The 26,683-nt window shown below is 37.9% G+C and overlaps 1 protein-coding gene across 1 annotated transcript in view; it reads left to right on the top strand.

The window, feature by feature from the left end:
* The window catches only part of MME (membrane metalloendopeptidase), a 137,345-nt gene extending 121,462 nt beyond the window's left edge, over positions 1-15,883 (top strand). Inside the window, exons 18-22 of the mRNA XM_007943564.2 lie at positions 260-393; positions 511-576; positions 3,990-4,085; positions 4,444-4,520; positions 15,784-15,883. Of these exons, the coding sequence (XP_007941755.1) occupies positions 260-393; positions 511-576; positions 3,990-4,085; positions 4,444-4,520; positions 15,784-15,883 (473 nt within the window). The remainder of the gene's footprint in view (positions 1-259; positions 394-510; positions 577-3,989; positions 4,086-4,443; positions 4,521-15,783) is intronic.
* Positions 15,884-26,683: the final 10,800 nt, after the last annotated feature.

Genomic DNA, 26,683 nt, shown 5'->3' with positions numbered 1-26,683 from the left:
TATATATATACACACACACACATATATAAGAAACAATAAAATGAAGAAGAACTAAGTGTATGAAATATCAAGAACATCAGCACTCTGTCAGTTAAGGCTTTGTCAACTGTTTGGCTGAAGAAGGACAACAGTTTTTGTTGTCATTTACTCAATTTAATGTTCACTACCACAACAATATTTCAATCCTTGAACTTTGCATTAAGATATTATCACTTTTGTTGTAATGAATTGCAATTTTGCTTAAATAACTTTATTACAGGTAGAAATTTTAATAAAGATGGAGACCTTGTTGACTGGTGGAGTCAACAATCAGCAAATAATTTTAAAGAACAATCCAAGTGCATGGTGTACCAGTATGGAAACTTTTCCTGGGACCTTGCAGGTGGCCAGCACGTATGTCATCCTCTTTCTCCTGGAAAGTTTTACATATGTTAAATCTTAGGTAAATTATTGGTGCTTTCTTATTTAATTCTAACACATTTAAGGGTCCTTTTCTTTTTAAAAAAACAGCTCAATGGAATTAATACATTGGGAGAAAATATTGCTGATAACGGAGGTATTGGACAAGCATACAGAGTGAGTAATAAAATTTTCTTATGTTCATTCATCTACAGCAGTTTTCAAAAGGAAACTATAAAGTAAGCAATAAATGGTGGTTAGAAAATGAGGAGAGAGGGGATTGCAAACATCTAACCATAAGGGGCAATACAGTTGCTATGATTGAGCTAAAAATCTGTTTTATACCTCCAAGAAACCAAAAAGAAGAAACATGGAATGTTATATCAACAAAAATGAGGAAATATGTAAATTCCTCAAAGGAGGCAATGTTTTTGTAAGAAATAATCACTGAGATAAGTTTTTGAGAAAAGTTGTCCCATAAGAAGAATGATGTTAGGGTTATTAAGGAATATAGGGGACCTCTGGTAGCATAGTGCCTAAGGCACTTGACTGCTAACCAGGAAGCTGGCGGTTCAAACCCACCAGCCACTCCTCAGAAAGAAGATAGGGCAATCTACTTCCATAGTGATAGTGCTTCGGAAACCCAAAGAGGGGTCAGTATGAGTCGGGTCCGACTTGACGGCACGTAACAACAACAAGGAATATAGTGAACAGAATCTTGAGCCTCACTGCAGATAAAGCATCATTTGGAAACAATAATCAACACAAACCAGGGACATAATATTAAAACAATTCAGTTACAATGATATAGTAAAGGACTAAAGTGATTTTGTTCTAGCAAGTGACTTTGTCATCAACCAAACTATTAATACTCAAAGGAGTAAAGTATATGGATATAACTAACATCTGTTAAGGCACTCTGATGGTGCTGTGGTTAAGGCATTGAGCTATTAACCAAAAGGTTGGCAGTTTGAATCCACCAGCTACTCTGCAGGAAAATGATGAGGTCATCTACCTCATAAAGGTTTATAGCCTTGGAAACCCTGTGGGGATAGCTATGAGCCAGAATCAACTTGATGGCACTGGGTTTGGTTTTGGGGTTTAACATCCCTTAGAATCTCGTTTAGGCTTCCATTCATTCTTGCATTCAACAAATACTCAGTATGGGTTTTACTGTGTGTTGGCAGAGTCCCTAGGTGGTGCAAGTGGTTAATGTGATCAGCTGCTAACCAAAAGATTGGTAGTTCATGTCCACCCAGAGACACCTCAGAAGTGTCTTCTAGTGAACAAAAAAGTCATCCCTTCAAATCTTTAAAAGGTAAAAATAGAAATACCCTTTGATGGCAGCATTATCCACCATAGCAAAGACATGGAAACTACCTAAGTGCCCATCAATTGAGGAATGGATAAACAAACTATGATACGTACATAGAATGGAATATTTTGCAACAGTAAAGAATAATGTGGTATCTGCAAAACACTGCATTAAGTGAATGAACTTGGAGGACATTAAGCTGAGTAAAATAAGTCAATCACAGAAGGACAAATATTGTATGAGTCCACTATTATAAAAAGTCAAGAAAAGGTTTATGTATGGAAGGAAACTTCTTTTGTTGGTTACCAGGGGTAGGAGAGGAGAGGAGGGGAAATTGCTAGATAGGTAAGGGACAATTATTAATTTGGGTGAAGGGAAAGGCAGTATACCAAAAGTGAGTGACCAGCATAATAACACTAAATAAAGGAAGACACAGAGAGGTGCACAAGAGGTACAGACAACAAAGATAAACACTTTCACATAATGACACTACATTATCAGTAATAACAAACATCAATCTATGGGTGGATACACAGGTGTTGTTGTTGTTATGTGCCGTCGAGTCAGACCAGACTCATAGCGACCCCTTCTTGGGTTTCCAAGGCAGTGTCACTACGGAAGTAGATTGCTCCATCTTCCTTCCAAGGAGTGGCTGGTGGCTTTGAACCGCCAGCCTTCTGGTTAGCAGTCAAGTGCTTTAAGCACTATGCTACCAGAGCTCCTAGATACACAGGTAGACAGGATAAATGATCAGGTATGTCTAGGCAAAGGGAATATACCCATGATCATATAAGTTTGGCATATGATATTTCTACATATGCATTTGTATATGCTATAAGAATATCCATATATATCCTAGAGCTAACACTGTAACATGATAACTTCTTAGCCACAGCCAAACACCCTGAGGGAGTGAGTTACTGTGCCCACATGCTCAGGACTATAGTCTCGGGGAAAATCAAGCTCAATTGGGATAACATACTACACAAAAATATTATTCTACATCTTACTTGGGTGAGTAGTGACTGAGATCTCAAAAGCTTACAAGCAGCCATCTAAGATGCTACAGTTTGTGTCTCATCTAGAGCAAAGAAGACTGAAGAAAATAATTAATCCAAGGGACTAATTTTGAGAACAAAAGGACTATGTGATCCCTGGCTACCCGTGTCAACCACTCAGAAAGGGATCAAAATAGAGTGGGTATAAAATGTGGAGCAAAACTCAAAATCATAGAAAGGACTAGGCTTACTGATGTGATAGAGACTGGTGAAGTCCTTGAGACTATGGCCCCTACTCACCTTTTAGGCCTAGAATTGAACTCACTCCTGTGGCTTCCAGCCAAAGAGTAGACAGGAATGTAAGGTGAACATTTATGTCAGCTAGGTACACTCCTTAGAACAATCAACCATGAGAGATCAGAATTTGCAGTATTTGTGTAGGGAGATAGCTCAGAGGGCAGGGATGCATAGGAAAGAAGGTCACAGGGAAAAGCTGACTGCAGGGAGGAAGTGAAAAGAGAACTGTTACATTATGGGGATCACAATCAATGTCATGGAACAAAATGTGAATGAACTATTGAATGGAAAATGTGTTTGCTCTGTAGACTTTCACCTAAATCACAATTAAAAATAAATAAATCATCCATTGAAAATCTTTCAAGCATAGATCTAATTTGACATACATGGAGTCAGCATAAGTCAAAGTCAACTCAATGACAACTGGTTGTTTTTTATGTGTTTGAAACTATTTAAGGTGTTGCAGATATAAAACCAAAAAACAAAGTCAACTGCCATTGAGTCTGATCCAACACATGGTGACCCCTCCTTGGGTTTCCGACGTTGTATCTCTATAGAAGTAGATTGCCCAACCTTCCTTCCAAGGAGTGGTAGTAGCTAAGCTAAATATGGCAGTTGCAAACTCCCTTGGCAATCCGTTTCTCCAACTGGCAGGACTTACCCATATATTTATAGGACAACATTTAAAGAAGTTTATCAGCACTCATTTAATGCCATCCATTCAAAAAACATTTATTGATCACATGACTTGTGTTAGACTTATTTTATCTGCAAATTCATGTCATGTTCTTTTCAGAGCATTTGCAAATAAATTCTAGTTATTCTTTCTAACCTGTAATATAGTAGTAGGTTTTTATATGTGAATGTCTTATTATGGTGATTCTGATATAAAAGTTCATTTGCTTATAAGGTCTTTTACATAGGTTATATATAAGTTTAGAAATTATAAACATCATATTTCTATTTCATTAATTGCCTAGGCTTATCAAAATTATGTTAAAAAGAATGGTGAAGAAAAATTACTTCCTGGACTTGACCTAAACCACAGACAGCTGTTCTTTTTGAACTTTGCCCAGGTATTATATCATTCTTGATTGATTGATATGTGAATTTTTTGAGTTATATTTTCACAGTAAGTTAGATATTGCATGCTGAGTTTTCTTGTTTTAATCAATTGTGACATAGAATTTGATTTGACCAGATTTCATTGTATAAAACAGACTGTCAAATTATATTAATGAACAATAATTATGTTCCTGATTGTCTATCATTGAACATTATTTGAAGAGTAAATAGTAGAAGAATACAGAGTTCTGATTTAATTTCTGCAATTGAAAATTTACTTTCCCCCCAATCTGGCCAATGAAAACCCAAGCAAATAATACATGATCTAACCTGGGCTCACCACTTTGCTTTTTCTGTTTCCCCCTGTAGGTGTGGTGTGGGACCTATAGGCCAGAGTATGCCGTCAACTCCATTAAAACAGATGTGCACAGTCCAGGCAACTTCAGGTGTGTGGGTGTGAACAACAGTCATGCTGCTCTTATGTTGGCTCCATTGCTGCCAAATTTGGAATTTGGCTCCTTCTAACTAAGACAGAATTTAAAAAGAAGAGAAAAAAAAAAACCCACCCACTTACATCAAGTTTTACAATCTTTACGGAATTAGATTGCTCCATCTTCCTTCCACAGAACAGCTGGTGGATTTGAACCACCAGCCTTCTGGTTAGTAGTCAGATGCCTTAGGCACTGCACCACCAGAGCTCCTTAAGTCTGGTAAAAGTGTTTGGAAATCCAGTGTTTTATTTTGAGGGTCAAAGATAGGATCAACAGAACACGTCAGGGTAAAATATAAAATTTACACACGAATAGCTGATTACCATGGTTGTTCTTATCCTCAGAATATATGTGAGCCAGGTGCATTGTTTCATGGATTCCAACAAAGATGTCACCTCAGAACAGAAGCATGGAAACGTAACAGGTTGTGAGTAGTTTAAGTCTGAAACCAATGAGTACTCTACTCATTGCCCTCTAGTCAGATCTGACTCATAGTGACCTCTCTTTGGGATTCTGAAGCTGTATCACTACAGAAGTAGACTGTGGCCCAACCTTCCTTCCAAGGAGTGGCTGGTGGGTTTGAACCACCAGCCTTCTGGTTAGCGGTTAAATGCCTTAGGCACTATACCATCAGAGCTCCTAAACCAATGAGTAGGTGTTCGAAAGAAAGATTTCTGGTAAACATATAGGGAAACTTCCTACTAGAGGTCCAATATGTGGTAAAGTAATTCCCAAAGCTCCAGGACAGAGTGCTGGAGAAAAATGTTCCATAGAGTACAAGGTTGAGTTAGAAGATATCTAAAGTCCTTTCCAAATTAGAAAGTCTATCACAAAACAAGGGATTCAAAGAGAATTACTTATCTTACCAACGTCTGAATATTAAATTCTAGATCCCTATATATCTACTTTAGGATTGAATTCCTAGTGCCATCCCTTCCCTAATTACTATAATTCTTAATCAGTGATTTACAAACCAAGAATACCTCTCAGACAAAAAGTCTGAAAAACTAACTAAATATTTTGTAGGGTACTTGGAAAATGGTGTCTAAGGATAAAAGAGAGCTAATGGGTTAAATTTAAAAGCTCTCCCTAAGAGCTAAGATCATTCACTCTTGGGAAAAAGCCAAATTCAGCTATGAAAAAGTAAAGTAGCACATTTAAAAATAAAAGGATTTTCTTAGCTTGTTCTAGTATCATCATCTTCATTATCATCTTCATTGCCATCAAGTATTGGCCTTTTCAAAATTGATACACAATGACTATTTTATTCCTGTTTTGTATACAATCCAAGCTAAATTTAGTCCTGCTAAAATATCCAAATTAGCACTTTTTAGATAATGTGTAGCCAAAGTCCTTGGATCAGCTCTCATTATGGTTTATCCAAGTAACTTTTAGTTTTAATTTTAAAAAGCTGTCATTTTTCCATACTGAAGTTTTCAGTAGTTAAGGGGTAAGAATCTAATTCTGAGGATACCAGAATAAACTCTTGTAATCCACCATAACAGTTTGTCAAAGTTCATCCAGCGTATTGCCATGAACTAAAACACATATCCGTAAATTTGGTGAATTTAAGTAATATATGATAATAACATATATTTGACATCCTCAGAAAATGAAGAATTACAAATTAACTTTTTAAAAGCTAAAGTTTATCTCTTTTGAGTATTAACATGTTTTAACCATTTCTCTGTTTAAAATACAATTTCTGCTTTCCTGCATTAGCACAGTACACTGAACAAAAGCTAGCCTTGTTTCTTGATGACACAGATTATTGTTATGACTACTAGTTATGGTTTCATTGCTTATTAATTTAGTGAAATCCCCAAAAGCTACATATTTTTTACTACACTAAAGAGCAACAGATGGTGAGTCTTACTGACTCTTCATTTTGGCTTTTGATTAGGAGTGTTCTGTTGTTTCTTTCTTAGTTTGCTTTCCTGTTACTTCCCTGCCTTCCTTTTACTATCCCACTCTTCCATTTTGATTAGTTCAGAAAACAGATCATTATAGGATAAAAATGAATGCATGCTTTGAAGTAAGAAATGTTGTGTTCCAAACATGGCTTTGCCATTTACAAGGTGTTATTTAATCACTCGGTGCCTCCTTCTTCAACTGTAAAACTAACTGAGGAGAACCAATGCTAATGTATATGAAGGGCCTCTTATATAGTATATGTAGGGTCGCTATGAGTCAGAATCGACTTGATGGCAGTGGATTATTATACCATATGTGTTTGAAAATTATTTTTAGAAAAGAGAGGTATAAGCAGAGTAGCAATGCTATATAGGCTTTGCATCATTCTATGTTAGCTGACTGCCAAAAGACTTTTTGTCATTTTTTCCATCTGCATGGTTCAGAACGTTAAGAACTGATCACTGGTTAAATGATATGCAGGTAAGTATGTAACTGTTTTCTACTTCAATTTCAAACTGAAAACAATATTTTATTAAAAATATGTGAAATTATTTGTGACTTGAATTTTTTTGGCCCCAAAGATGCCCTTTTGTGATTATCTTTCATTCATAATAAGAGAAGTATGTGGTATTTTCTTCTAAAGGGTAAATAGAATGCCAACCTTTTGTCAAGGAAATCATTATTTTCTCTGGAAGTAAGGGAATTTCCTTGGCAAAAGGTTGAGGTTACATTTAGTTTTGGAAACAGGCTGCTTCCTGACTGTAAAAAGTGAAACATTTTTTAAAAAGGCTTAAAAGCTGATAGATAGTGAGTTACCATCCAAAAATTGTGCTTAGTAGTTTATATAGAAATATTTCTGAAATAAAAGGAAATTTTGTAAAGGTATACTTAAGTATGCAGTTTTAAAACAGAAAAGTAAAATATACTTGATATGAAGATTAATCTATAAAATATATTTATATATTTAGGTCTAAGGTTGGACAGTCTACTTCCTTAGTGATACTGCCTCGGAAACCCAAGGAGGGGTCACCGTGAGTCAGGTCTGACTTGATGGCACAAAACAACAACAACCTACAATTGTTTTATTCTTCTCTAACTAAAGCCTTTGGTATTTTAAAATAAACTTCTAAAATCTTTAGTTTTTTTTTTAAAAAAAAGTCTTCCTCCCCCAAGATTATGGCCCCTAGTCACCACTCAGACCTGAAATTGAACTCACTCCCATGCCTTCCAGCCAAACAATAGGCTTATAGGGTGAACACTTATACCATATAGGTATACTCTTGGCAGTTCTGGTGGTGTAGTGCCTAAGGCATTAGACTACTAACCACAAGGCTAATGGTTCAAACCCACCAGCCTCTCCTCAGATGGACGTCTGGGCAATCTACTTCCATAGAGGTATAGCCTCGGAAACCCAAGGAAGGGTCGCTGTGAGTTGGATTTGACTCGATGGGAGTAAGCTTGAGCTTGAGCTTGAAGTATACTGTTTACAACAATCAGCCATGGAGATCAGATGGACAATATTTGCACAGGGAAATAGCCTAGAAGGCAGGAATGCATGGGAAAGCAGGACGCAGGGAAAAGATAGCCACAGGGAAGAGGGCTGTTAAATTGTGGAGACTGCAATCAATGTCATGAAACAAAATGTGTATGAACTGTTGTATGGAAAATGAATTTGCTCTGTAAACTTTCACCCAAATCACAATTGAAAAAAAAAAAATCTATAAAAATTGTCTTCCCTCAATATTCTAGAAATTGAATCCATGGTTGAAGATATCAACTTTTTTTTGGAAATCTAGTTTTTGATTACCCATCTATAGTCACTCCAGGGAATGGTTATTTTTTTATGAAAATATTTATTATAATCTATAAATTTATTCCTAAAGTTATTCAGCTGCAGTATTAGCTGCTAACTAAAAGGCTGGCGGTTCAAGCCCACCAGCTGCTCCTCAAAAGGAAGACTGGGCAATCTACTTCCATAGAGATACCACCTTGGAAACCCAAGGAGACATCACTATGAGTCAGGACTGATGACACCAGTGAGTTTAGTTTGGTTTATTTCTATATAACCTGAGAATCTGACAATTTTAACAGCAAGTCCAGTAGACAAAATAATACCAGTGCTACTTATATTGTACTGTAGACGTAGCAGCCTGCAGTACAGTTCTGTCAGTGATAATATCCATATGAGCATAAGGAAGACTAATTAATACTACTATTACTCAAATTTAGGCATCAATCACTAAAGTCAAGGGCAAGGAATTAAAGATTTTTACAACTTCTGCAGTCTGCAATTGACCAGACATGAAATCAAGATGTATTGATTATTACTGGTGATTGGAATACAAAAGTTGGAAACAAAGAAGAATCATTGGTAGTTGGAAAATATGGCATTGGTGATAGAAATGATACTGGAGATCACATGATAGAATTTTATAAGGCCAATGACTTATTCATTGTAAATACCTTTTTCAACAACATAATGGCAGCTATACACGTGGACCTCACAAGATGCAATACACAGGAACCAAATCAACTACATTTGTGGAAAGAAGCAATGAAGAAGCTCAATATCTTCAGCCAAAACAAGGCCAGGAGTTGACCATGGAACAGACCATCAACTGCCCATATGCAAGTTCAAGATGAAGCTGAAGACAATTAAAACAAGTTCACAAGAGCAAAAATATGACCTTGATTGTATTCCATCTGAATTTAGAGACCATGTGAAGAGCAGATTTGACAGATAGAGTGTAAGTGACTGAAAACCAAATGAATTGTGGGATGACATCAAGAACATCATATCTGAGGAGAGCAAAAGATCATTAAAAAGACAGGAAAGGAAGAAAAGACTCTGAAACTTGCTCTTGAAGGGAGAGTAGCTAAAGCCAATGGAAGAAATGACAAAATAAAAGAGCTGGATAGAAGATTTCAAAGAGCATCTCAAGAAGACAAAGCCAATTATCATAATGAAATGTGCCAAGTCTTGGAGTTAGAAAACCAAAAGGGAAGAATACACTCAGCATTTCACAAGCTGAAAAACTGAAGAAAAAATCCAAGCCTCAAGTTGCAATATTGCAAGATTCTATGGGCAAAATACTGAAAGATGCACACTCACTCAGTCACTCACTGACTGCTGTCATCAGATCCAAAGCAGTATCACTATGGAAGTAGATTGCCCAATCTTCCTTCTGAGGATGCAGGAAGCATCAAAAGAACATGGAAAAAAATATACAGAATCACTGTACAAAAAAGAATTTGTTGATATTCAGCTATTTCAGGATGTGGCATATGATGAAGAACCTATGGTACTGAAGGAAGAAGTCAAAGCTGCACTGAAGGAATTGGTGAGAAACAAGACTTCAGGAACTGATGGAATACTAATGAGATGTTTCAATGAACTGATGCTATGCTGAAAGCACTTACTTGTCCATGCCAAGAAATTTGGAAGATAGCTATGTGGCCAAGTGACTGGAAGAGATCCATATCTGTACCCATTCCAAAGAAAGGTGATCTAGTAGAATGTGGAAATTATTGAAAAATATCATTAATATCTGGACAATGAATAAGGAAAACCAAAGAACAATTGATGCTTTTGAGTTGTGGTGTTGACAAAGAATACTAAAAGTGCCATGGACTACCAGAAGAACGAACAAATCTGTGTTGGAAGAAGTGTAGCTGGAATGATTCATGGTAACGAGAATGGCCAGGCTTTGTCTCACCTACTTTGGTCATTTTGTCAGAAGGAACCATTCCCTGGAGAAGGGTATCATGCTTGGTAAAGTGGAGGGTCAGAGAAAAAGTGGAAGACCCTCAACAAGATGGATTGACACAGTGACTACAAAGATGGGCTCGAGCATACCAAGATTGTAAGGACGGTTCTTGACCATACAGTGTTTCATTCTGTTGTCCATAGGGTTGCTGAGTCAGAGTCAAATTGATGACACCTGTTCTCGTTACCTAGTGTCATTCTGACAGGAATATACACCACAAATGGGATGGCCTTATCAAACAGGAGTTTATTCTCTTATAATTCGGGAGGCTAGAAGTCCAAGTTCAAAGTGCCAGGCTGTGTGAAAGCCCCTCAGTCTTGGGCTTCAGCTCTGCCTTTTGCTCCCAGCCCACTGAAGCTAGAGGCATCTCTTCACTCAGGCAGCTACTGGCTTCTGAGGCTAAAAAGCCCAAGGTCGACAAATAAAATGGCACAGTCCGGATGTTACCAAACCACGCAGTAGGCCATTAATTCAAGTCCACTGAAAGTCCCAAGGTCTCCAGAGCATGGCAGGCTGCTGAGCAATAACGTTGCCACATGCAGGGTTCAAGTGTGCCATAAGCTAGAGACCATTCTGAAAGTTGTTTCTTATATACGGGAAGCAGACCACATCCCTAAAGCAGCTACTCAGCTGCTTGTGGTAGATCCCACCATGGAGTTGATTGCCAGTCTCATCATGGGGAATAACTACCACCAGCTGCCCAGCCACTCAACCAGGCCCAGCCAAGTTGGCACACAAACTTAACCACCACAATACCTAACAACAACAACCTATATTGTAATGGTGCTAATTTAGATTCTTTGATTGCTTAATATAGACATCATTTTATTACAGTTAGCTTTATTGCACTTCACAGATACTTCATTCTTTACAAATTGAAGGTTTGTGGCAACCCAACATCAAGCAAGTCTGTCAGTGTCATTTTAACAACAGCATGTGCTCACTTTATGTCTTGTGTCACATTTTGGTAATTCTCATAGTATTTCAAATTTTTACATAATGCTCTTGAACATTTTCACCACTTACCTGTCGATTTTTCATCCTGTGGTGGATTAGGTGTTGTGATGCTGGAAGCTATGCCACTAGTATTTCATATACAAGGAGAGTTACCCATGGTGAACAGATTTCAGTGGAGCTTCTAGACTGAGACTAGAAAGAAGGACAGAGCCATCCACTTCTGGAAAAACAAGAAAAAATTCAGCCACTAAAAACCTTTTGAATAGCAGGGGAACATTATCTGATATAGTGCCACAAGATGAGCCCCGCAGGTTGGAAGACACTCAAAATACAACTGGAGAAGAACACCCTCAATGAGATGGATTGACACCCTGGCTGCAACTATGGACTTAAGCATAGCAATGATTATGAGGATGGTACAGGACCAGATAGAGTTTTGTTGTGTTGTACACAGGGTTTCTATGAGTTGACACTAAACAACAACAACATTGCACACTTTATGTACTACAGCATACTGTAAACATAACTTTTATATGCACCAGGAAACAAAAGAGTCTTGTGGCTTGCTTTATTGCTGTACTCACTTTTTTGTAGTAGTCTGGAATAGAACCCAGAGTATCTCTGAGGTATGTCTAGTCAGAAAAAAAGAACACTTCATAGCACAAAACAGAAGCTATAAACAAGTCAATTTAGGGTATGCTTAGGTGAAGCCCTTCTTGAAATGTTACTTCTATTTAAATATCAGCATTGCTTTCTGACAATCTTTATAAATATCAGTATGCATTTTGATGAGCCTTGTGAAATTATTATTAATACCTGTTAACCTTTACACAATACCTAGGAATCTGTTCACACATATAATTCTTAACAAATTTTAATGCAACGTATGCTGGTCAATATAACTTATAAAGAATCCTGAAAATTAATAAATAATAAAGATTGGATAATTAGTTGTTAATGATAGCTAACTTTATAGCCAAGTCATTCCTTTAAAAGAAGTAACGAAAGAGTGTTCAAGGGCCCCTGAATTCTAAAAGCTCATCTAATAATTTCAAAATTCAGTTAATTGCAAGCAGATGTAGCGGACATGTTATATAAAGACCATTTGTGGTCATATGATGCTAAACGCCGTCTCTCTTAGATATTTTGAACACAAGGGATTATTTGCCAAGGAAGTAAAAGGCTTTGTTATCTTCTCTTATTATACACATCAGCACAAAAATTATATAGTGTACATATAGCATGACATTCATGTAAGTACTCTGTAATATTAAGGAAATACAGTCACTCTTTTAGAGAAATGATTTGTTTTATTAATAAGGTGTCTATTTTCAAAATGGATTCTTTACCAGAAAAAAATCCAAAGATTTGATGTTCTAAACAACTAACCAAACACTAGAGTCCTTGGGAAACACATGAAACCCTGGTGCATTGTTGACCTACTTATTCAGAATCAAATTATCTAAGTGAAGTCTTGAGATGGAAAGGAGGAGATGAAGAAGAGGTATACTTTAGATTGTAGTCTTGCATTGTTAACTTCCAATAGCACTTTATGAAGATTTTGTCTGAGGCTTTCTTTTTATTTTGGTTTAATTTCTTCAGTGTTGTAAGAGACATGTGGAATTAATTCATGGGTTTGTGTGTGTTTTACTAAAGTATTTGTCCTTATGTAACTACCTAAGACATTGTCCTTTGAAAAAAATTTAATGCAATAGAAGCAAAATGGCAACTGTGCCCATTAATTACTCTATTTGTTTGCTTGCTTCCCAGGACAAGCAGCAGTCAGGCCAGCATGGTGACCATCCCTCAGCTAGTGTGTAAGGCTTCCTGAATTGGGAAGGGGATTGGATTCAATGAAGTCAAAGTATTCTCCAATAAAGAGCCCTTGAACCTAGAGCCTAAAAGACAGTGCAAATCCCTAATGTCTAAGATTTTTCATTACTGTATATGTGATCACTGTTGACAGTGTATCAGGAGGGAATTTGTTTTTGAATATTCAGATGTAAGAAATGACACATAATTTTAAATCAAATTAATTGAAGTTCTAAGCTACCACTCATAAGCCAGAAGGTGAGAAATCTAATTTCAGTAGTTTTCCAGCATACTAAGGTTATGTAGAAATCCAAAAGCATCACATGTCTACAAAGTAAAGAGCGGCCTCCTTCTTCAGCTTGCATTCATTGTTCACTGCTGAGATGCAGGGAGATCTTAGAGATACTGAGGGTTTGGTTCCAGACCACTGCAATAAAGTGAATATCACAAAGTGAGTCAGTCACACACATTTTTTGGTGTGGTGGTAAGGGTTCAAGGGGCAGTTGATGTGATAGGTGACTCATTAGGGAGTCAGACTTTTGGAAATGTGATATGAAAAAAATCTCTCTTTCCTGGAATGGGCATAGAGAAAGGAAATTCTTTCTTTCCTAGTTGGTCCACAGCAGCAAATAACATCCAAAATACTAAGTCATATTTTTCTTCATAATGCCTTGATACTCTTCTATATGCTGTCACCACAACTATGTCATATTCTATATGAACTAAGTCTTGCAGTGTGCAAAGCACTGTGTTGGGCATGGAGGGTACAGCAGGAAGGAAAACACACATTGTACTTTGCCCTCAGAGATTACCATCTAATGGGGGTGTCAGACAGTAAAGAAGGAGAACACATAATTATAAATTGTGGTAAATGCTTTGATAGAGACACTATAGGTGGGAGAATTTACACAGTATTGAAAGAAGGCATCTGAGGAGGTGATGCTTAAGTGGAGGCATGAAGGCTGAGCAGCAAACTCCAAAGAGAAAAGAACTGGGCAGGTTTGAGGAATGGAAAGTGTCAGTGTAGTTAAAGCCCAGTGAAGAATGGAAAGAGAAATGCACTATGGGGAGGCTGGTGATGTTGGCCGGAGCCATTGGGACCTTGGAGACTGTGGTTAAGAGTTTGAAGTTCCTTCAACAGGGTTTTAAGTTAAATTGCTAATCTGATTAAAATGTTAAAGATCACTCTGGCAATGTGAGTGCAGAGGATCTATACACGTTAGTACATCTGCCATTTTAGACATTTGAGTAAATCAGAATTTTACTCTTAAGTCACTTGCTCCTCATCTTCCCACCACTCCAGCACACTTGCCTTGTATCTACAAAATAGAAGTAGGAAAGGCTTCATGAATGAAAAGCTTGTGGCTTTACTTACTCCAGTCTTCTCTTCCTGACCTAACATTGGTGTGGAAGGAGGGTCCCAGGAGGAGAAGGGGAGCCACTGGTTCAGAGTGGACATGAACACCTCACCTCTGCTTCGTTGTGCTGGCCTGTATCTTCCCTCTAGTGCTGCTTGGTGCTGATAGAATGCTGGACAGTGTTGTTTCTGCCCTTTGGGACCAGAGAAGAGGAGAAATTGGTACTTTGCCAGCCTTTTCCAGTTCTTCACAAAACTCTGGTGGCATAGTGGTTAAAGCATTCGGCTGCTAACCAGAAAGTTGGCAGTTCAAACCCACCAGCACTCCTTGGGAGAAAGATGTGGCAGTTAGCTTCCATGAAGATTTACAGCCTTGGAAATCCTATGGGGCATATGCTGAGTTGCTATGAGTTGGAATGGACTTGATGGCAGTGGATTTGGTTTGGGTTCCAGTCATTCAGGCTGCATCTAGTTTGTAATCTTGAAGGAGATCTTTTAGGTAAAAAAAAAAAAACACTAATGTCCTCCCTGCTATATAAAGTTAACAAATATGTATTGAAACTCACTGCCGTCAAGTCGAATCCGACTCATTAGCGACCCTTCCTTGGGTTTCCAAGACAGTATCACTACGGAAGTAGATTGCCCAACCTTCCTTCCAAGGAGTGACTGGTGAGTTAGAACTGCCAGCCTTCTGGTTAGCAGTCAAGTGCCTTAGGCACTACGCCACCAGAGCTCCCATGTATTCAAAATCTCTTATATTTGTTATTCTGGGAACCCTTTCAAGATACTGTGATATATCATGTTTTTATTCTTTGACCAAACTCTTAACTGCACCTTCAAATAGGAATTTATTTTAAAAACGTATAGAGTTGAGTCCCTGAGTGACTCAAACAAGTCAACTACTATCTAAAAGGCTGGCAGTTCAAAACCCACCCAACAGCACCTCTGGAGACAGGCCTGGCGATTTGCTTCTGAAAGCAGTTCTACTTGCACACACAGCACCATGAGTCGGAATCTACTTGATGGCAACTAACAACAACAGAATATTTAAAAATCTTTCACTCTTCTTGACAGCCTATTGTTATTATTGATATTCTTTATCTGTAAATATACATATTTACAGATAAGGAAACCAAGGCACAGAGAGGTTAAATAAATATAACTCAAACCCATGATTTAAACCATGCAATCTGTCTCCAGAATCTGTGCTTTTAACTCCCACACTTTGTTTCTTTTCCTTTTATGGATTCTGTTAGTGAGAAGGGGCATAATCATTCTAACAGTTCAAATTTGTTTTTCTTTTTAAACTGTAAATTCTACATTCACTCACTCAGAGAAATTCTGCAGAGCTCTGAGGTGCCGTGGACATGGTTTGCAAATGGTGATGGTGACTTTTTTGTTTGTATTGAAGGATTATCGGGACTTTGCAGAACTCCCCAGAGTTTTCGGAAGCCTTTCATTGCCGCCCGAGGTCATACATGAATCGAGAAAAGAAATGTCGGGTTTGGTGATTCTCAGGAGAAACCTGTACCCTTGGCTGGGTTTGCCAACACTCCAGAAATGAGGAGCTCTCTGTCTGAAAGAAAATGGACTGTGGAGATCGCGGCAATTACATGGGGGTAGTTAATGGAGACAAGAGGGCTTCAAAATCATAATTATTTTGGAATCATAAACAAAAGCAAAGTTAGGTTATTTTGAAAAGGGTGTGGAGAGAAGAGGCAGAGTAATGTCTGTCCAATCAATCACTGTGTAAATAATGCTTAATTTCTGAAGATGACAGTGCCATTTATTTCTGTTATTCACGTGGTCTGCCAGTTTGATGTTGTAACTTGGAAATAGTGTTACCGGCTTGTTGATATAGACTGAGATTTTTAATCAAAGAAGGAAAGAAGATAATGAAGAAGAATTGGGACACCAAAAGCACTGTGGAGACGTGATTGTTAAAAATACATCACCTAAGTCCTTGTTTTTAACTGTTACTTGCAAGATTTGTGCCCCTTCAAAACCCTTCCAAAGAATTCTTACATGTATTGGGGCCTTGGGGCTTAGGTAATTTTAAACTAATTTTGCCAATTTTAGTTGTTCATTCTGAGATCATTTTGTTTTAAACACTCTTAGAACAGCTATGAATGTCTGAAACAGTTTTTGTTGTACCTGCTTTGACTGATATTGAGATTCTTAAGTTCCCCTGCAATTTTCTAAGAATTAATTTCTCATTCTCTGTCAAAACTTGGTATTTTTAAGAGATTTGTAGTAATGTATAAATAATAATTTTTATATTTAATTACTAAGTACATGTATGACTAAATAACTGTTATTACACATAATCATTGCCTATTGAAGTTTCAGGTGGAGTTCTTTACTCCAAGGTAAATAGTTACAAACCAAGATCTGTAAAGTGATGTACAGATGAAGATTTGAGATTTTTTAAACTTATAAATCATATTGATGAAAAGCTTTAAGCACAAACCTTGGGGTTAAAAAAAATGCCAGTGGACAGTTGTCTAGAGATATATAATTCTTGTGGTTTACAAGTGGGATTTTTAAAATTAAGCCTATTCCTGAGGGTGCCTATGATAAAAGGACAAAGCTGCATCAATGTAGCTCCACGTCTCCTTATCTTATCAATTTGTCATCTGATAGAAATATTTTGATAATAAATTTAATTGCGAGCCTATTACTCACTAAGCGTCTAGCTTTGGAAAGTGCATTTCTGAAGAGAAATGGGAAGCTTCCGTGCCTCCAGATGCACCTGCCTCCGGACTTGGAACTCACATAGGGTTCTCAAAGGGGCATGTCTAGTCCCCTGATGGGAGCTCATCTCTTGAGGGTTTTATCCTCTTCCTTTTCTGTCCTATTGTCTAGTTTAGTTCATTATCTGATTAAGGTATTACAAAGGTATTAAGGTATTACAAAGGAGCTCTGTTAGCATAGTGGCTAAAGCACTTGACTGCTAACCAGAAGGCTGGTGGTTCAAACCCACCAGCCACTCCTCGGAAGGAAGGTTGGGCAATCCTACTTCTGTAGTGATACTGCCTCGGAAACCCAAGGAGGGGTCGCTATGAGTTGGGGCCTACTCGACGGCACATAACAACAACAACAAGGTATTACAAAAGAGGCGCACCTCCAAAAATTCTTATTTTTCCTAACATATCATAAAAGTGAGGGAATTTCTATCCAAAAAAAAGAAGAGTATTGGTTTTCTTGCCTCTTGAAATGTGTCCATTTATGTTATTTAAAAAAAAAAAAAAGTTATTGAAATATAACATACACAAAAATTGCATAACACATAAGTGTATAGCTCAGTTTTCTCCAACTGAGCACAGCCCTGTGACCAGCACCTACAGATCACTACTAACACTCTAGAAACCCTCCTCGTCCTCTTTCCAGTTAATCCTCTCCTCCAGGGGCAACTATTAGCCTGACTTTTATCTCATACCATACATTGATTTTGCCTGTTATCATCCTTTATTTAAATGGACTCAATCAGTATGTATTCTTTTGTGTCTGGCTTTTTCCCCTCAGCATTGTATCTACGATATTCATCTATATTGTTGCATTCAGTTATAGATGATTCATTTTCATTGCTGAACGATATTTTATTGTATGACTATACCACAGTTTATCTATCCTGTTGTTAGTGAGCCCTTGAGAAATTTCTACTTTGGGGCTGTTACAAATAGTGCAACTTATGAATATGCTTGCATACTACTATCTTTTTAACTTGAGATTTTACTGGACTCATTTCCCCAAGTTCTTACCTAAAATGATTTTAGGAAGAACTTGGGGAAATGAATCCAGTAAAGTCTCAAGTTAAAAAGTGGAAAGAGTGCAGCCAGAATGCTTGGAAGTGGGAATGGTCATGTTGTCAGAAGGGACCATTCCCTGGGGAAAGATATCATGCTTGCTAACGTGGAGTCAGCGAAAAAGGATAAGAGCCTCAATGAGATAGACTGACACAGTGGCTGCAATGATGAGCTCAAGCATTGCAAAGGTTGTGAGGATGGTGCAGATCTGGGCTGTGTTCTGTTCTGTTGTACATAGGATTGCTATGAGTCAGAGCTGACTCAATGGCACCTAACAACAACAACAAGTAATAAAAGTAATTGGAGCAAAAGGAGCTGCCAGCTCTGAATAGATTAACTGTCTCTGAGTTATTCTCATCCTATCAGACCTGGTGAAGAGCCAGAAATGAAGAATGACTTGTAAAAATTATAAAAAAGTATTAGGCTTCACATTGATAGCTCTTTAAACCATTAGGCTCCCAAAGGAGGGACTTTAGTGAAAATTTCTGGGGAAAAAAAAAAATGCCCAGTGCTTGAACCCCTCTCTTTATAAATAGAAGATTTTCTGGAGCCAGGAGAGAAACATAAGTCAGAATACCAACACTTCCCCAGTACCCCTTCTTGAGTCATACAGGGTTTTATGATCCTTTTCAATCTTGCATTCTCAATCATTTGGAGTTGTCACATCAGATAAGAACCTTCTATAGCATAGTGCCTAAGGCACTTAACTGCTAATCAAAAGGCTGGAGGTTCAAACCCACCAGCCACTCCTCGGAAGGAAGGTTGGATAATCTACTTCTGTAGTGATACTGTCTCGGAAACCCAAGGAGTGGTTGCTATGAGTCGGGTCCGACTAGAGGGCACATAACAACAACAACATAGACTTACATGTAAATCCATTGACTATGGCTGAGTTCTGGTCAAGGAAAGAGACTTCAGAAGCTGACACACCAAGGACTGAAATATTTTATACCCAAGAGCTGATGGAACTCAGGGATGAAGACCACAAAAATTTCTTGGCAGCATCCAGTAATAAGGAGTCTGCTTCCATGTTGAAATGTCCACATAGGTTCAAGGTGCAAAGGATATGATCTTTGGAAAACTGTCTTGATCTAGTCTTATTCTGCCATTATTGACAAGGTGACCTTAGGCCTCTGGTTTTCCCACCTGAAGGAAAAGAGAATTAGGTTATATCAGAAGTTCTCAGGAAGAATTATATGTCCAGTTCTGCCTTACCTTAATCTCCCCCACAATTAAGAACTACCTGACAAGATAATCTCAAAACTTCCAATTAACTTCCTGAGTCCATAAAAATTACATTTTAATCTGAAGAAAAATAATCAAAGCTTCATCGAATAGGTCTGTGCTGTTAATGTTAGCATTTAGATGGGACGAAAGCTTGCTTGTGTTTTCAAAAGCCTTTATCATTCCTGTAGTCACAGATGGAGCCCTCAAAGTGGAAGGTACCCATTACTTTGGGAAGACAATAAGACTCCATCTGAGAAAGATGGATAATCAGAAATATTTTCTCTCAAAATGAAAATGCAAAAACCTCATACTATTGTTCTTTTGCCTAGTCAGCTCTGTTCCAGTCACCCCTTTTTAAGCCACCCTCCCACTTACAGCTTGACAAAATCTTAAAGTCAAATGGAGTTGTTATATATGTAATAACATACTTCTGTTAACTAAAAATGGAATCTTAAAATTGAATAACATAAACTATTTTACCAATGTGTTTTTGTTTTCACTACTGCTTTCTTCCAAAGATACCATATATATATTTTTTTTTTAGTTTCCTTTTTCAAAAGTTAAGTGAGAAGGTTGCCAAGTGTTATAGGGAACCACAGGAATAATCAGATGTCAGGCAGAAGCCAAAAGGGTCTTTAGGCACACTGTCTCTGGGCTGAGGGATTTGACATCTGATGGATCAGGAGAAGAGAAGAGCCACACGTGACTGGTGTCAAAAAAAATGGCCCATGTTTATTGCATGCTACTGTTTAACAATGTTTTCCTAATTTCAGCTCCTTTGTATTTTGTGTTTCCTTTTAAGACTGTGTCACTGTCAACTTCATAATCCAAATACCATGCTTCTATTTTGTTGACAAAACAGATCTTTTAGTTTGTGCAAAGGAAAACCTGGCAGAAACATGAGCACTAGGTCCTGCCAGAAATAATGTCAGTCTTTGAGGTTGGACAGTGAAGAAAGGCTCCAAAGCCTACTCATTACGATTTACTGCTAGACTTCAGATTTCCTGTCTACTAAGAACCTAGCAGTATAATTTTACAAGGATCAGACATCTTACTGTATTTCTACAAATGTACTTGCTATCATCTCCAATCTGATCATCTCAAATTATAAATTCATAAAGATTGCTCTATTCAGGAAAACACAACTATAGTCAAGTACCTGGGTTATTGATTGTCTGGAAGTAAATCCTTCAACACAGGTGCTATGAATGCTTTATATTCCCTGAAATATGGCATCAAAGGTGTAATGCTAACAGATTCATGGAGCTTTATTTATAGTACCAAAGAAATAGGAAAATCTAGAAAGCAGAAAATGTTTAGATTTGTTAAATGAAAGCACAAAAAAGACGCAATGTTGAATATGCATGATGACTTAAGCTATGTTAAAATATTGCTGCATAGAAAAGGAATTGGAAGAATATGTGCCAAAAACTGATAGACACTATCTCTGGCTATTATCGGTGACTCTTAGGCCCTTTTGTTGTTGTTTGTTTGTATGCTTCTCTGCACTTTAAATTTTTCTATAATGGAAAAGTACTGGTTTTTAAGTCATTCCAAAATGTAATTTGAAAGGAAAGAGGATGGAAGGGGGATGAATGGGGTTAGGGGGATTTGAGCAAAAAAAAGAGGAAATAATGCTTGCCCTGAACTTTAAAGTTTGTTAATTTACTTGAGAAACTATTCAGTTTGGTGTTTCAGGCAACTTAGACACCAAGGACTCATGTGAGTGGGTATTGGTCAGGAGACTGGCCAGGATAGGTTGTATCTCATTGTTTATGAGGTGACTTTGATAAACTGGTTAACACAGAGGAAGGGGAACCGATGGCCCTTTCGCTGACTGCCTGGAATGGTTCTATGAGAACAAACACGTGCTCTAGAATCTTATTTATTTATTTACTTATTCAGAAAATGGTAAGCATTGACTGCACTGGCCACACTCTCCCGTCTGGGCGTCCCCCAGAAAAAACCCTGCATTTGGCAAACGCTGACCAACATTGAGCATCAGCCTGTGACTATGAAACAAGTAAATAGATTATACGATGATCCAATCTAAATAATTTGCCTAGTCAGATGCTAAAATTAAGAGGTTGACCAAGAAAGGAGGCAGCAGAAGCAGCTAATCCCAAGTAACTCCCCGCTTTTCTTAGATGCCGTCAAGTCAATTACAACTCATAGTGACTCAGTGCTTATGTGTACTTATATTTGTCAAGACTTTGGTTTGGAAGTGTAAAACTCAAACTCATACTAGTGTAGCTATACTGGAAATTTTGTTGATCTCATTGCCAAACATGGGGTGGGTATGAATAACCAGTCTTCTTTCCTTGTGTCCACATTGTTAGAGACTGGCTTTGACTTCAAAAAGCCATGGTGATCAGTTCCAGATTCTCAGCTTCCTTGCCCAGAGGCCAGGCATCTATCTGCTGCTCACATTTAACAAATCCCAAGGAAAAACTGGCCAATTTCAGAAATATGCCAACCCCTACAGATACGTCCTCTGTGTTGGGGGAAGATGTAGAAATTTTATGATCGTTGATCTCCTGCAGTGTTGGGAAGGGCAATTTCCCAAAAGAGGAAAAGCACCATTCCCAGAAGAAAAGAAAAGAAAATAGATATCTACAACACCAGTAATTTATATCTAAGAAAATTAAGTTACTAATGGTGAGAAGGAAGACATATATAATATGCATTGAGTATTTATTGTAAGGTAGGCACATAATTTAGGATGTTTGTATAAATTTTCCATTTAAGACACCTAGTCTATAAGGTCAGCATTATTATCCCTATTTTACAGATAATGAATTTCAGTTTAAGAGAGCTTAACTGATTGGCCCAAATTCACACAGATAGTAAATGACAAGGCTGAAGACAAAAACAAGGTATGTTGAAGCCCAAACTCTATATACATTTACTACCAAAGCTGTCTGCATAACTGTAAATTATTTTTTAGTCTACCAAAATCAACTCACTAGCTGTGGCTAATAATGACCAAAGCATATAAATTAAAAAAAAAAAAAAAATGAAGAACAATTTATTTTGTTTTATTACTTTATGGAAGGATTTTATTAAAAAAAAATTAGACTTTTCCAATAATCAGTAAACATTTACTGAACATCAGCTATGATCAAGGTACTATATTAGAAGCAAAAATAAAATTAATGACAAAAAAAGTAAGCAATATTCTTTGGTTGGCACTAGTGCCTAAGGCACTTGACTGCTAACCAGGAGGCTGGCAGTTCAAACCCACCAGCCACTCCTCAGAAGGAAGGTTGGGCAATCTTCCGTAGTGGTACTGCCTCCAAAACCCAAGGAGGGGTCCCTATGAGTTGGGGCCGACTCGACAGCATATGACAACAACACCCCTGTTCATTGATCTAACCTTGGGAACCTTTTTACACGTAATTTGCTCTACTGGGCCATTTAGAAAATAAAATTAAAGTAATACAGCTGGCCTTTTACACTGCAGCTTCTTTAAGAATGTACACAAACACGTTATGCAGCCAAGTATATGATACAGAGGGGAAAAAAGAATGAGCATTCAGATGACTTTCCTAGCATGCCAAAGATGTCCTGGAGGAATAAACACTTAAGTTGCATTTGACAGTTTAGATGATGGGATTTGGACAATTAGAAAAGGAGACAAGGAAATATTCCAGCTTCAGCATACCTCGTATTTAAAATTAGGCAATAAAGAGTAAACCTTGCACAATTGTATATAGTGTGCCAATTCTGGAAGAATACAGCAATTGAGAGAATGCAGTCTGAATCTGTTGACACAGTTATTCATTATGCACTGTTGGCTTTTGACATACCTTGACCAAGAAAAGTCTTCCTTATTTATTTAGACATCTTACGCTATTATTAAAGTTTACTCATTATCATTCTACTTTGAAGAAAAGCCCTGTGCATTTGCTGGAAGTTGTGTGAGAAAGATAATATTTGTCCTATTCCTTGGTATTTAGAACTCTGTTCCTATCCCAAGCCTGTTGTTAATTTGCTGCACTGAACAAATAATTCCTCTGCACTTCCATTTTCTCAAAATTAAAATCAGAAGATCATGTCCTTCTCAAAACCAAAAGGCAGACAGATGGAATGTTTTGCAAACCAAGCTTCTTGGAGAATGGTGGAACATACCAGAGCGCAGAGGAACTTAGGCTTGGTATCCTAGAAAACTGAATACAACAGACCCATAGACACCTATTTTCAAAGCTAAGCCCAGCTAATGGCTACAGACCAAGCATTTGGCTCCTCTAAGCCTCTGTTCCTCCACATGAAAATAGTCATAATCACATGCACTTCTCTGAGAAGGAGATTGTACCAGTTGCCAGCAAATTGTACTTTCGACTTCATTGGAGATTCAAGCCTTAATAGTTACCTCTGACTTTTCTCTGACATTAATTAAGTTCTGTGGGGCCTTACAAACACAAGGGCTTTGGCGGAAAGACCAGACTGTTGTTTTTCTTTTGACCACACAGTATATCATAAACTGCCCGATCTCAATTGATTCCCCATTTTGAAACACCTGGCTTAAATCACTGAACTCAGACTCCAGAGCTCCATAAATATCCTACTTCTAACTTCCCCTCCTCAGATCCTCTTAAGACTGTCAAAGTCCATAAGTTGGGGGTTCAACAAGGGAAATGTCTAGAGATATAGCAGAAAAAAAGATTAGCAAAACCAGGACATCTTAGCAGTCCTTGGTTATAAAATCACATCCCCAAGACCAAGTTCAACCTTTCTCAATTCTCCAAACTTTACTCCTCCATGATACATGGCTCATTGTACATATTCCTCCCATCTAAATACTCCTTGTCCTAAATCTATTTTCTCCTCCTTCATTCTAACCTCCCACAAAACTCAATTACCAAGACCTGTTGATTCTACCTTATGAGCTCCTAAGCCCATGTGTCCTTTGTCACCACTACAGCAGGTATCCTAATGACCTTCTGCCAGTGCTTCCCAATCATGTCTATAGCATGGTGCCATGGTAAACTTAGTGATATTTGTATTGCACACTGGTGAAGAATGTTGCTTCTGGCTGGAGGCAACTGGTCCAAGATTCTGGCTACTCTAGGCTCCTACTACACCAAAAAACCCAGACCCATTGCCACTAAATTGATTTTGATTCACAATGATGTCATGTATTATGGAGTAGAACTGCCTTGACACTTTCTCCCATGGCACTGCCAACTGTGTTCAAGTGCAAGCCATTAATGCCACCAAGGTACAGGCGCAACCTAGTTGCCCCAAACACTGAAGAGATCAATATCTTGATGCACCTGCATGCGCAGATGGTGTGTCTGTCCTAGCACACTGTGTAAGAAGGTCTGCACTAGGTTCTTCCCAATACATTGGCATTTTGTGCATTTATTCATCTTTTATCATCAGTTGTTAGCTGTGATTATTAAATACTAAGCACCTACTATGTGTTGTTGAACAGTTACAAATCAATTTCTAGAACTGATGTCCTGAAACAAAGATTACATGTCACTTTTCAAAGCAAAAACTTTGGAGATCTGTAATAAAGCTTTAATTCCATGGACTATCCTTCAAGGTTCTTTCTCTCTTTATCATATGCATCCTTTCTTGGAATTCTACTTATGAGATGCCTGGATGACCACTTATTGGCACTGGAACTTTTTCTGCATTCTTATATTGCGCTACCTTTCTTATGCTACATTGCCTGCTCAGGATGTCCTTCATCCAACTTTTGACCTGATGAAACAGTCAACTGCTTTAAAACCCAACTAAACATAACCTTACCACTTAAGTCTTCTCAAAACGACTGTCTCCTTTTTAGGTGTTTCTAAAGTACTTAGCTAATAGTCTGTACTGGGGTGAAAAATATATCTTATTAACAGGTAACAGAATTCTTATAAGGAAAAAAAAATTCTGGGAAAGAAATTGACCTAAAAGGAAAGATATTGATAATTCTGAAAGATCTCACCCAATTGCTGTGCAGTGCAGTGCATGAGAAATGAATAGGAATTTGTGAGTGCTGTGAGTAGAGATTTTTTTTAATGACAGAGACATAACATTCAATATTAGAATATCAGAATCATTTTGATGAACATCCCCATTTGTATATCTAAAGCTCTGAGGAAAGTAAGCCACACACTTAAAATTCTCATTATAGAGATTTTAATTCATTTTACTTTATTTTAGGGTACAACATCAAGAGTAGGGTTGAGTTTCATATTTGGCTTGAAAATGGTAGAGAGCTCTGGTAGCATAGTGCGTAAGATACTTGACTGCTAACCAGAAGGCTGGTGGTTCAAACCAACCAGCCACTCCTCGGAAGGAAGATGGGGCAATCTACTTCCGTAATGATACTTCCTCAGAAACCAAGGAGGGGTCAATATGAGCGGGTCCGACTCGATGACACAAAACAACAACAACAAAACAGAGAGTGAAAAACCAGAAATCCATGGAGCAGAAAGTTAAGGCTGATGGTGTCCATGAGTTTGAAAGTAGTTGGAAAGTCACAGGACAAAAATAGGAACTTAAGTCAATCTTTTCAAGATACTAAGGAGCCCTGCTGGCACAGTGGTCAAGGCATTCAGTGGCTAACCAAAAGCTGGCAGTTCAAATACAGCAGCTGCTCCATGGTAGAAAGATGAAGCAGTCTGCTTTCACAAAGATTTACAACCTTAGAAACCCTTTGGGGCAATTCTACTCTGTCTTTTAGGGTTGCTATTAGTTGGAGTTGACTAAAAGGCAGTAGGTTTGGTTGTTGGTTTTTCTGTAGATCTTTTTGTTTTGTTTTGTTTTTAATTTTATAGTAATTTAGGTGAAAGTTTACAGAGCAAGTCACTTTCCATACAGCAATTCATATACATTTTGTTTCATGACATTGACTACAATCCCCCACAGTAGAACAGCTCTCTTCCCACTTCCTCAATGTAGTTACCTCTTCCCTGTTTCCTTCCTTCCTATGCATTCCTGCCTGTATCAGTTACTTCTGTGCTGCTCTAACAGAAAATACCACAAATGGGATGGCTTTAACAAACAGGAGTTTATTCTCTTACAGTTTGGAGGCTTTAAGTCCAAGTTCAAAGTGCCAGGCTCTAGGGGCTGGGTGAAAGTCCCTAAACCATGGGCTTCAACACTGCCTCCTGCTCCTGGCCCACTGAAGCTGGAGGCTTTTCTTCATTCAGACAGCAGCTAGCTGCTAAGGCTGACAAACCCAAGGTTGACAAGTGAAAAGGCACGGTCCCAATGTAACCAAACAACTCGGCAGGCTATTAATTCAAGTCCATTGAAAGTCCCCAGATCAGCAGA

This window comes from Orycteropus afer, unplaced genomic scaffold, assembly GCF_000298275.1.
Source record: "Orycteropus afer afer isolate SDZICR_OR568_19922 unplaced genomic scaffold, OryAfe1.0 scaffold00109, whole genome shotgun sequence".
Classification (NCBI taxonomy): domain Eukaryota; kingdom Metazoa; phylum Chordata; class Mammalia; order Tubulidentata; family Orycteropodidae; genus Orycteropus; species Orycteropus afer.
The sequence above is the reverse complement of the archived record's forward strand: the minus strand, read 5'-3'. Positions and strand labels throughout refer to the sequence as shown.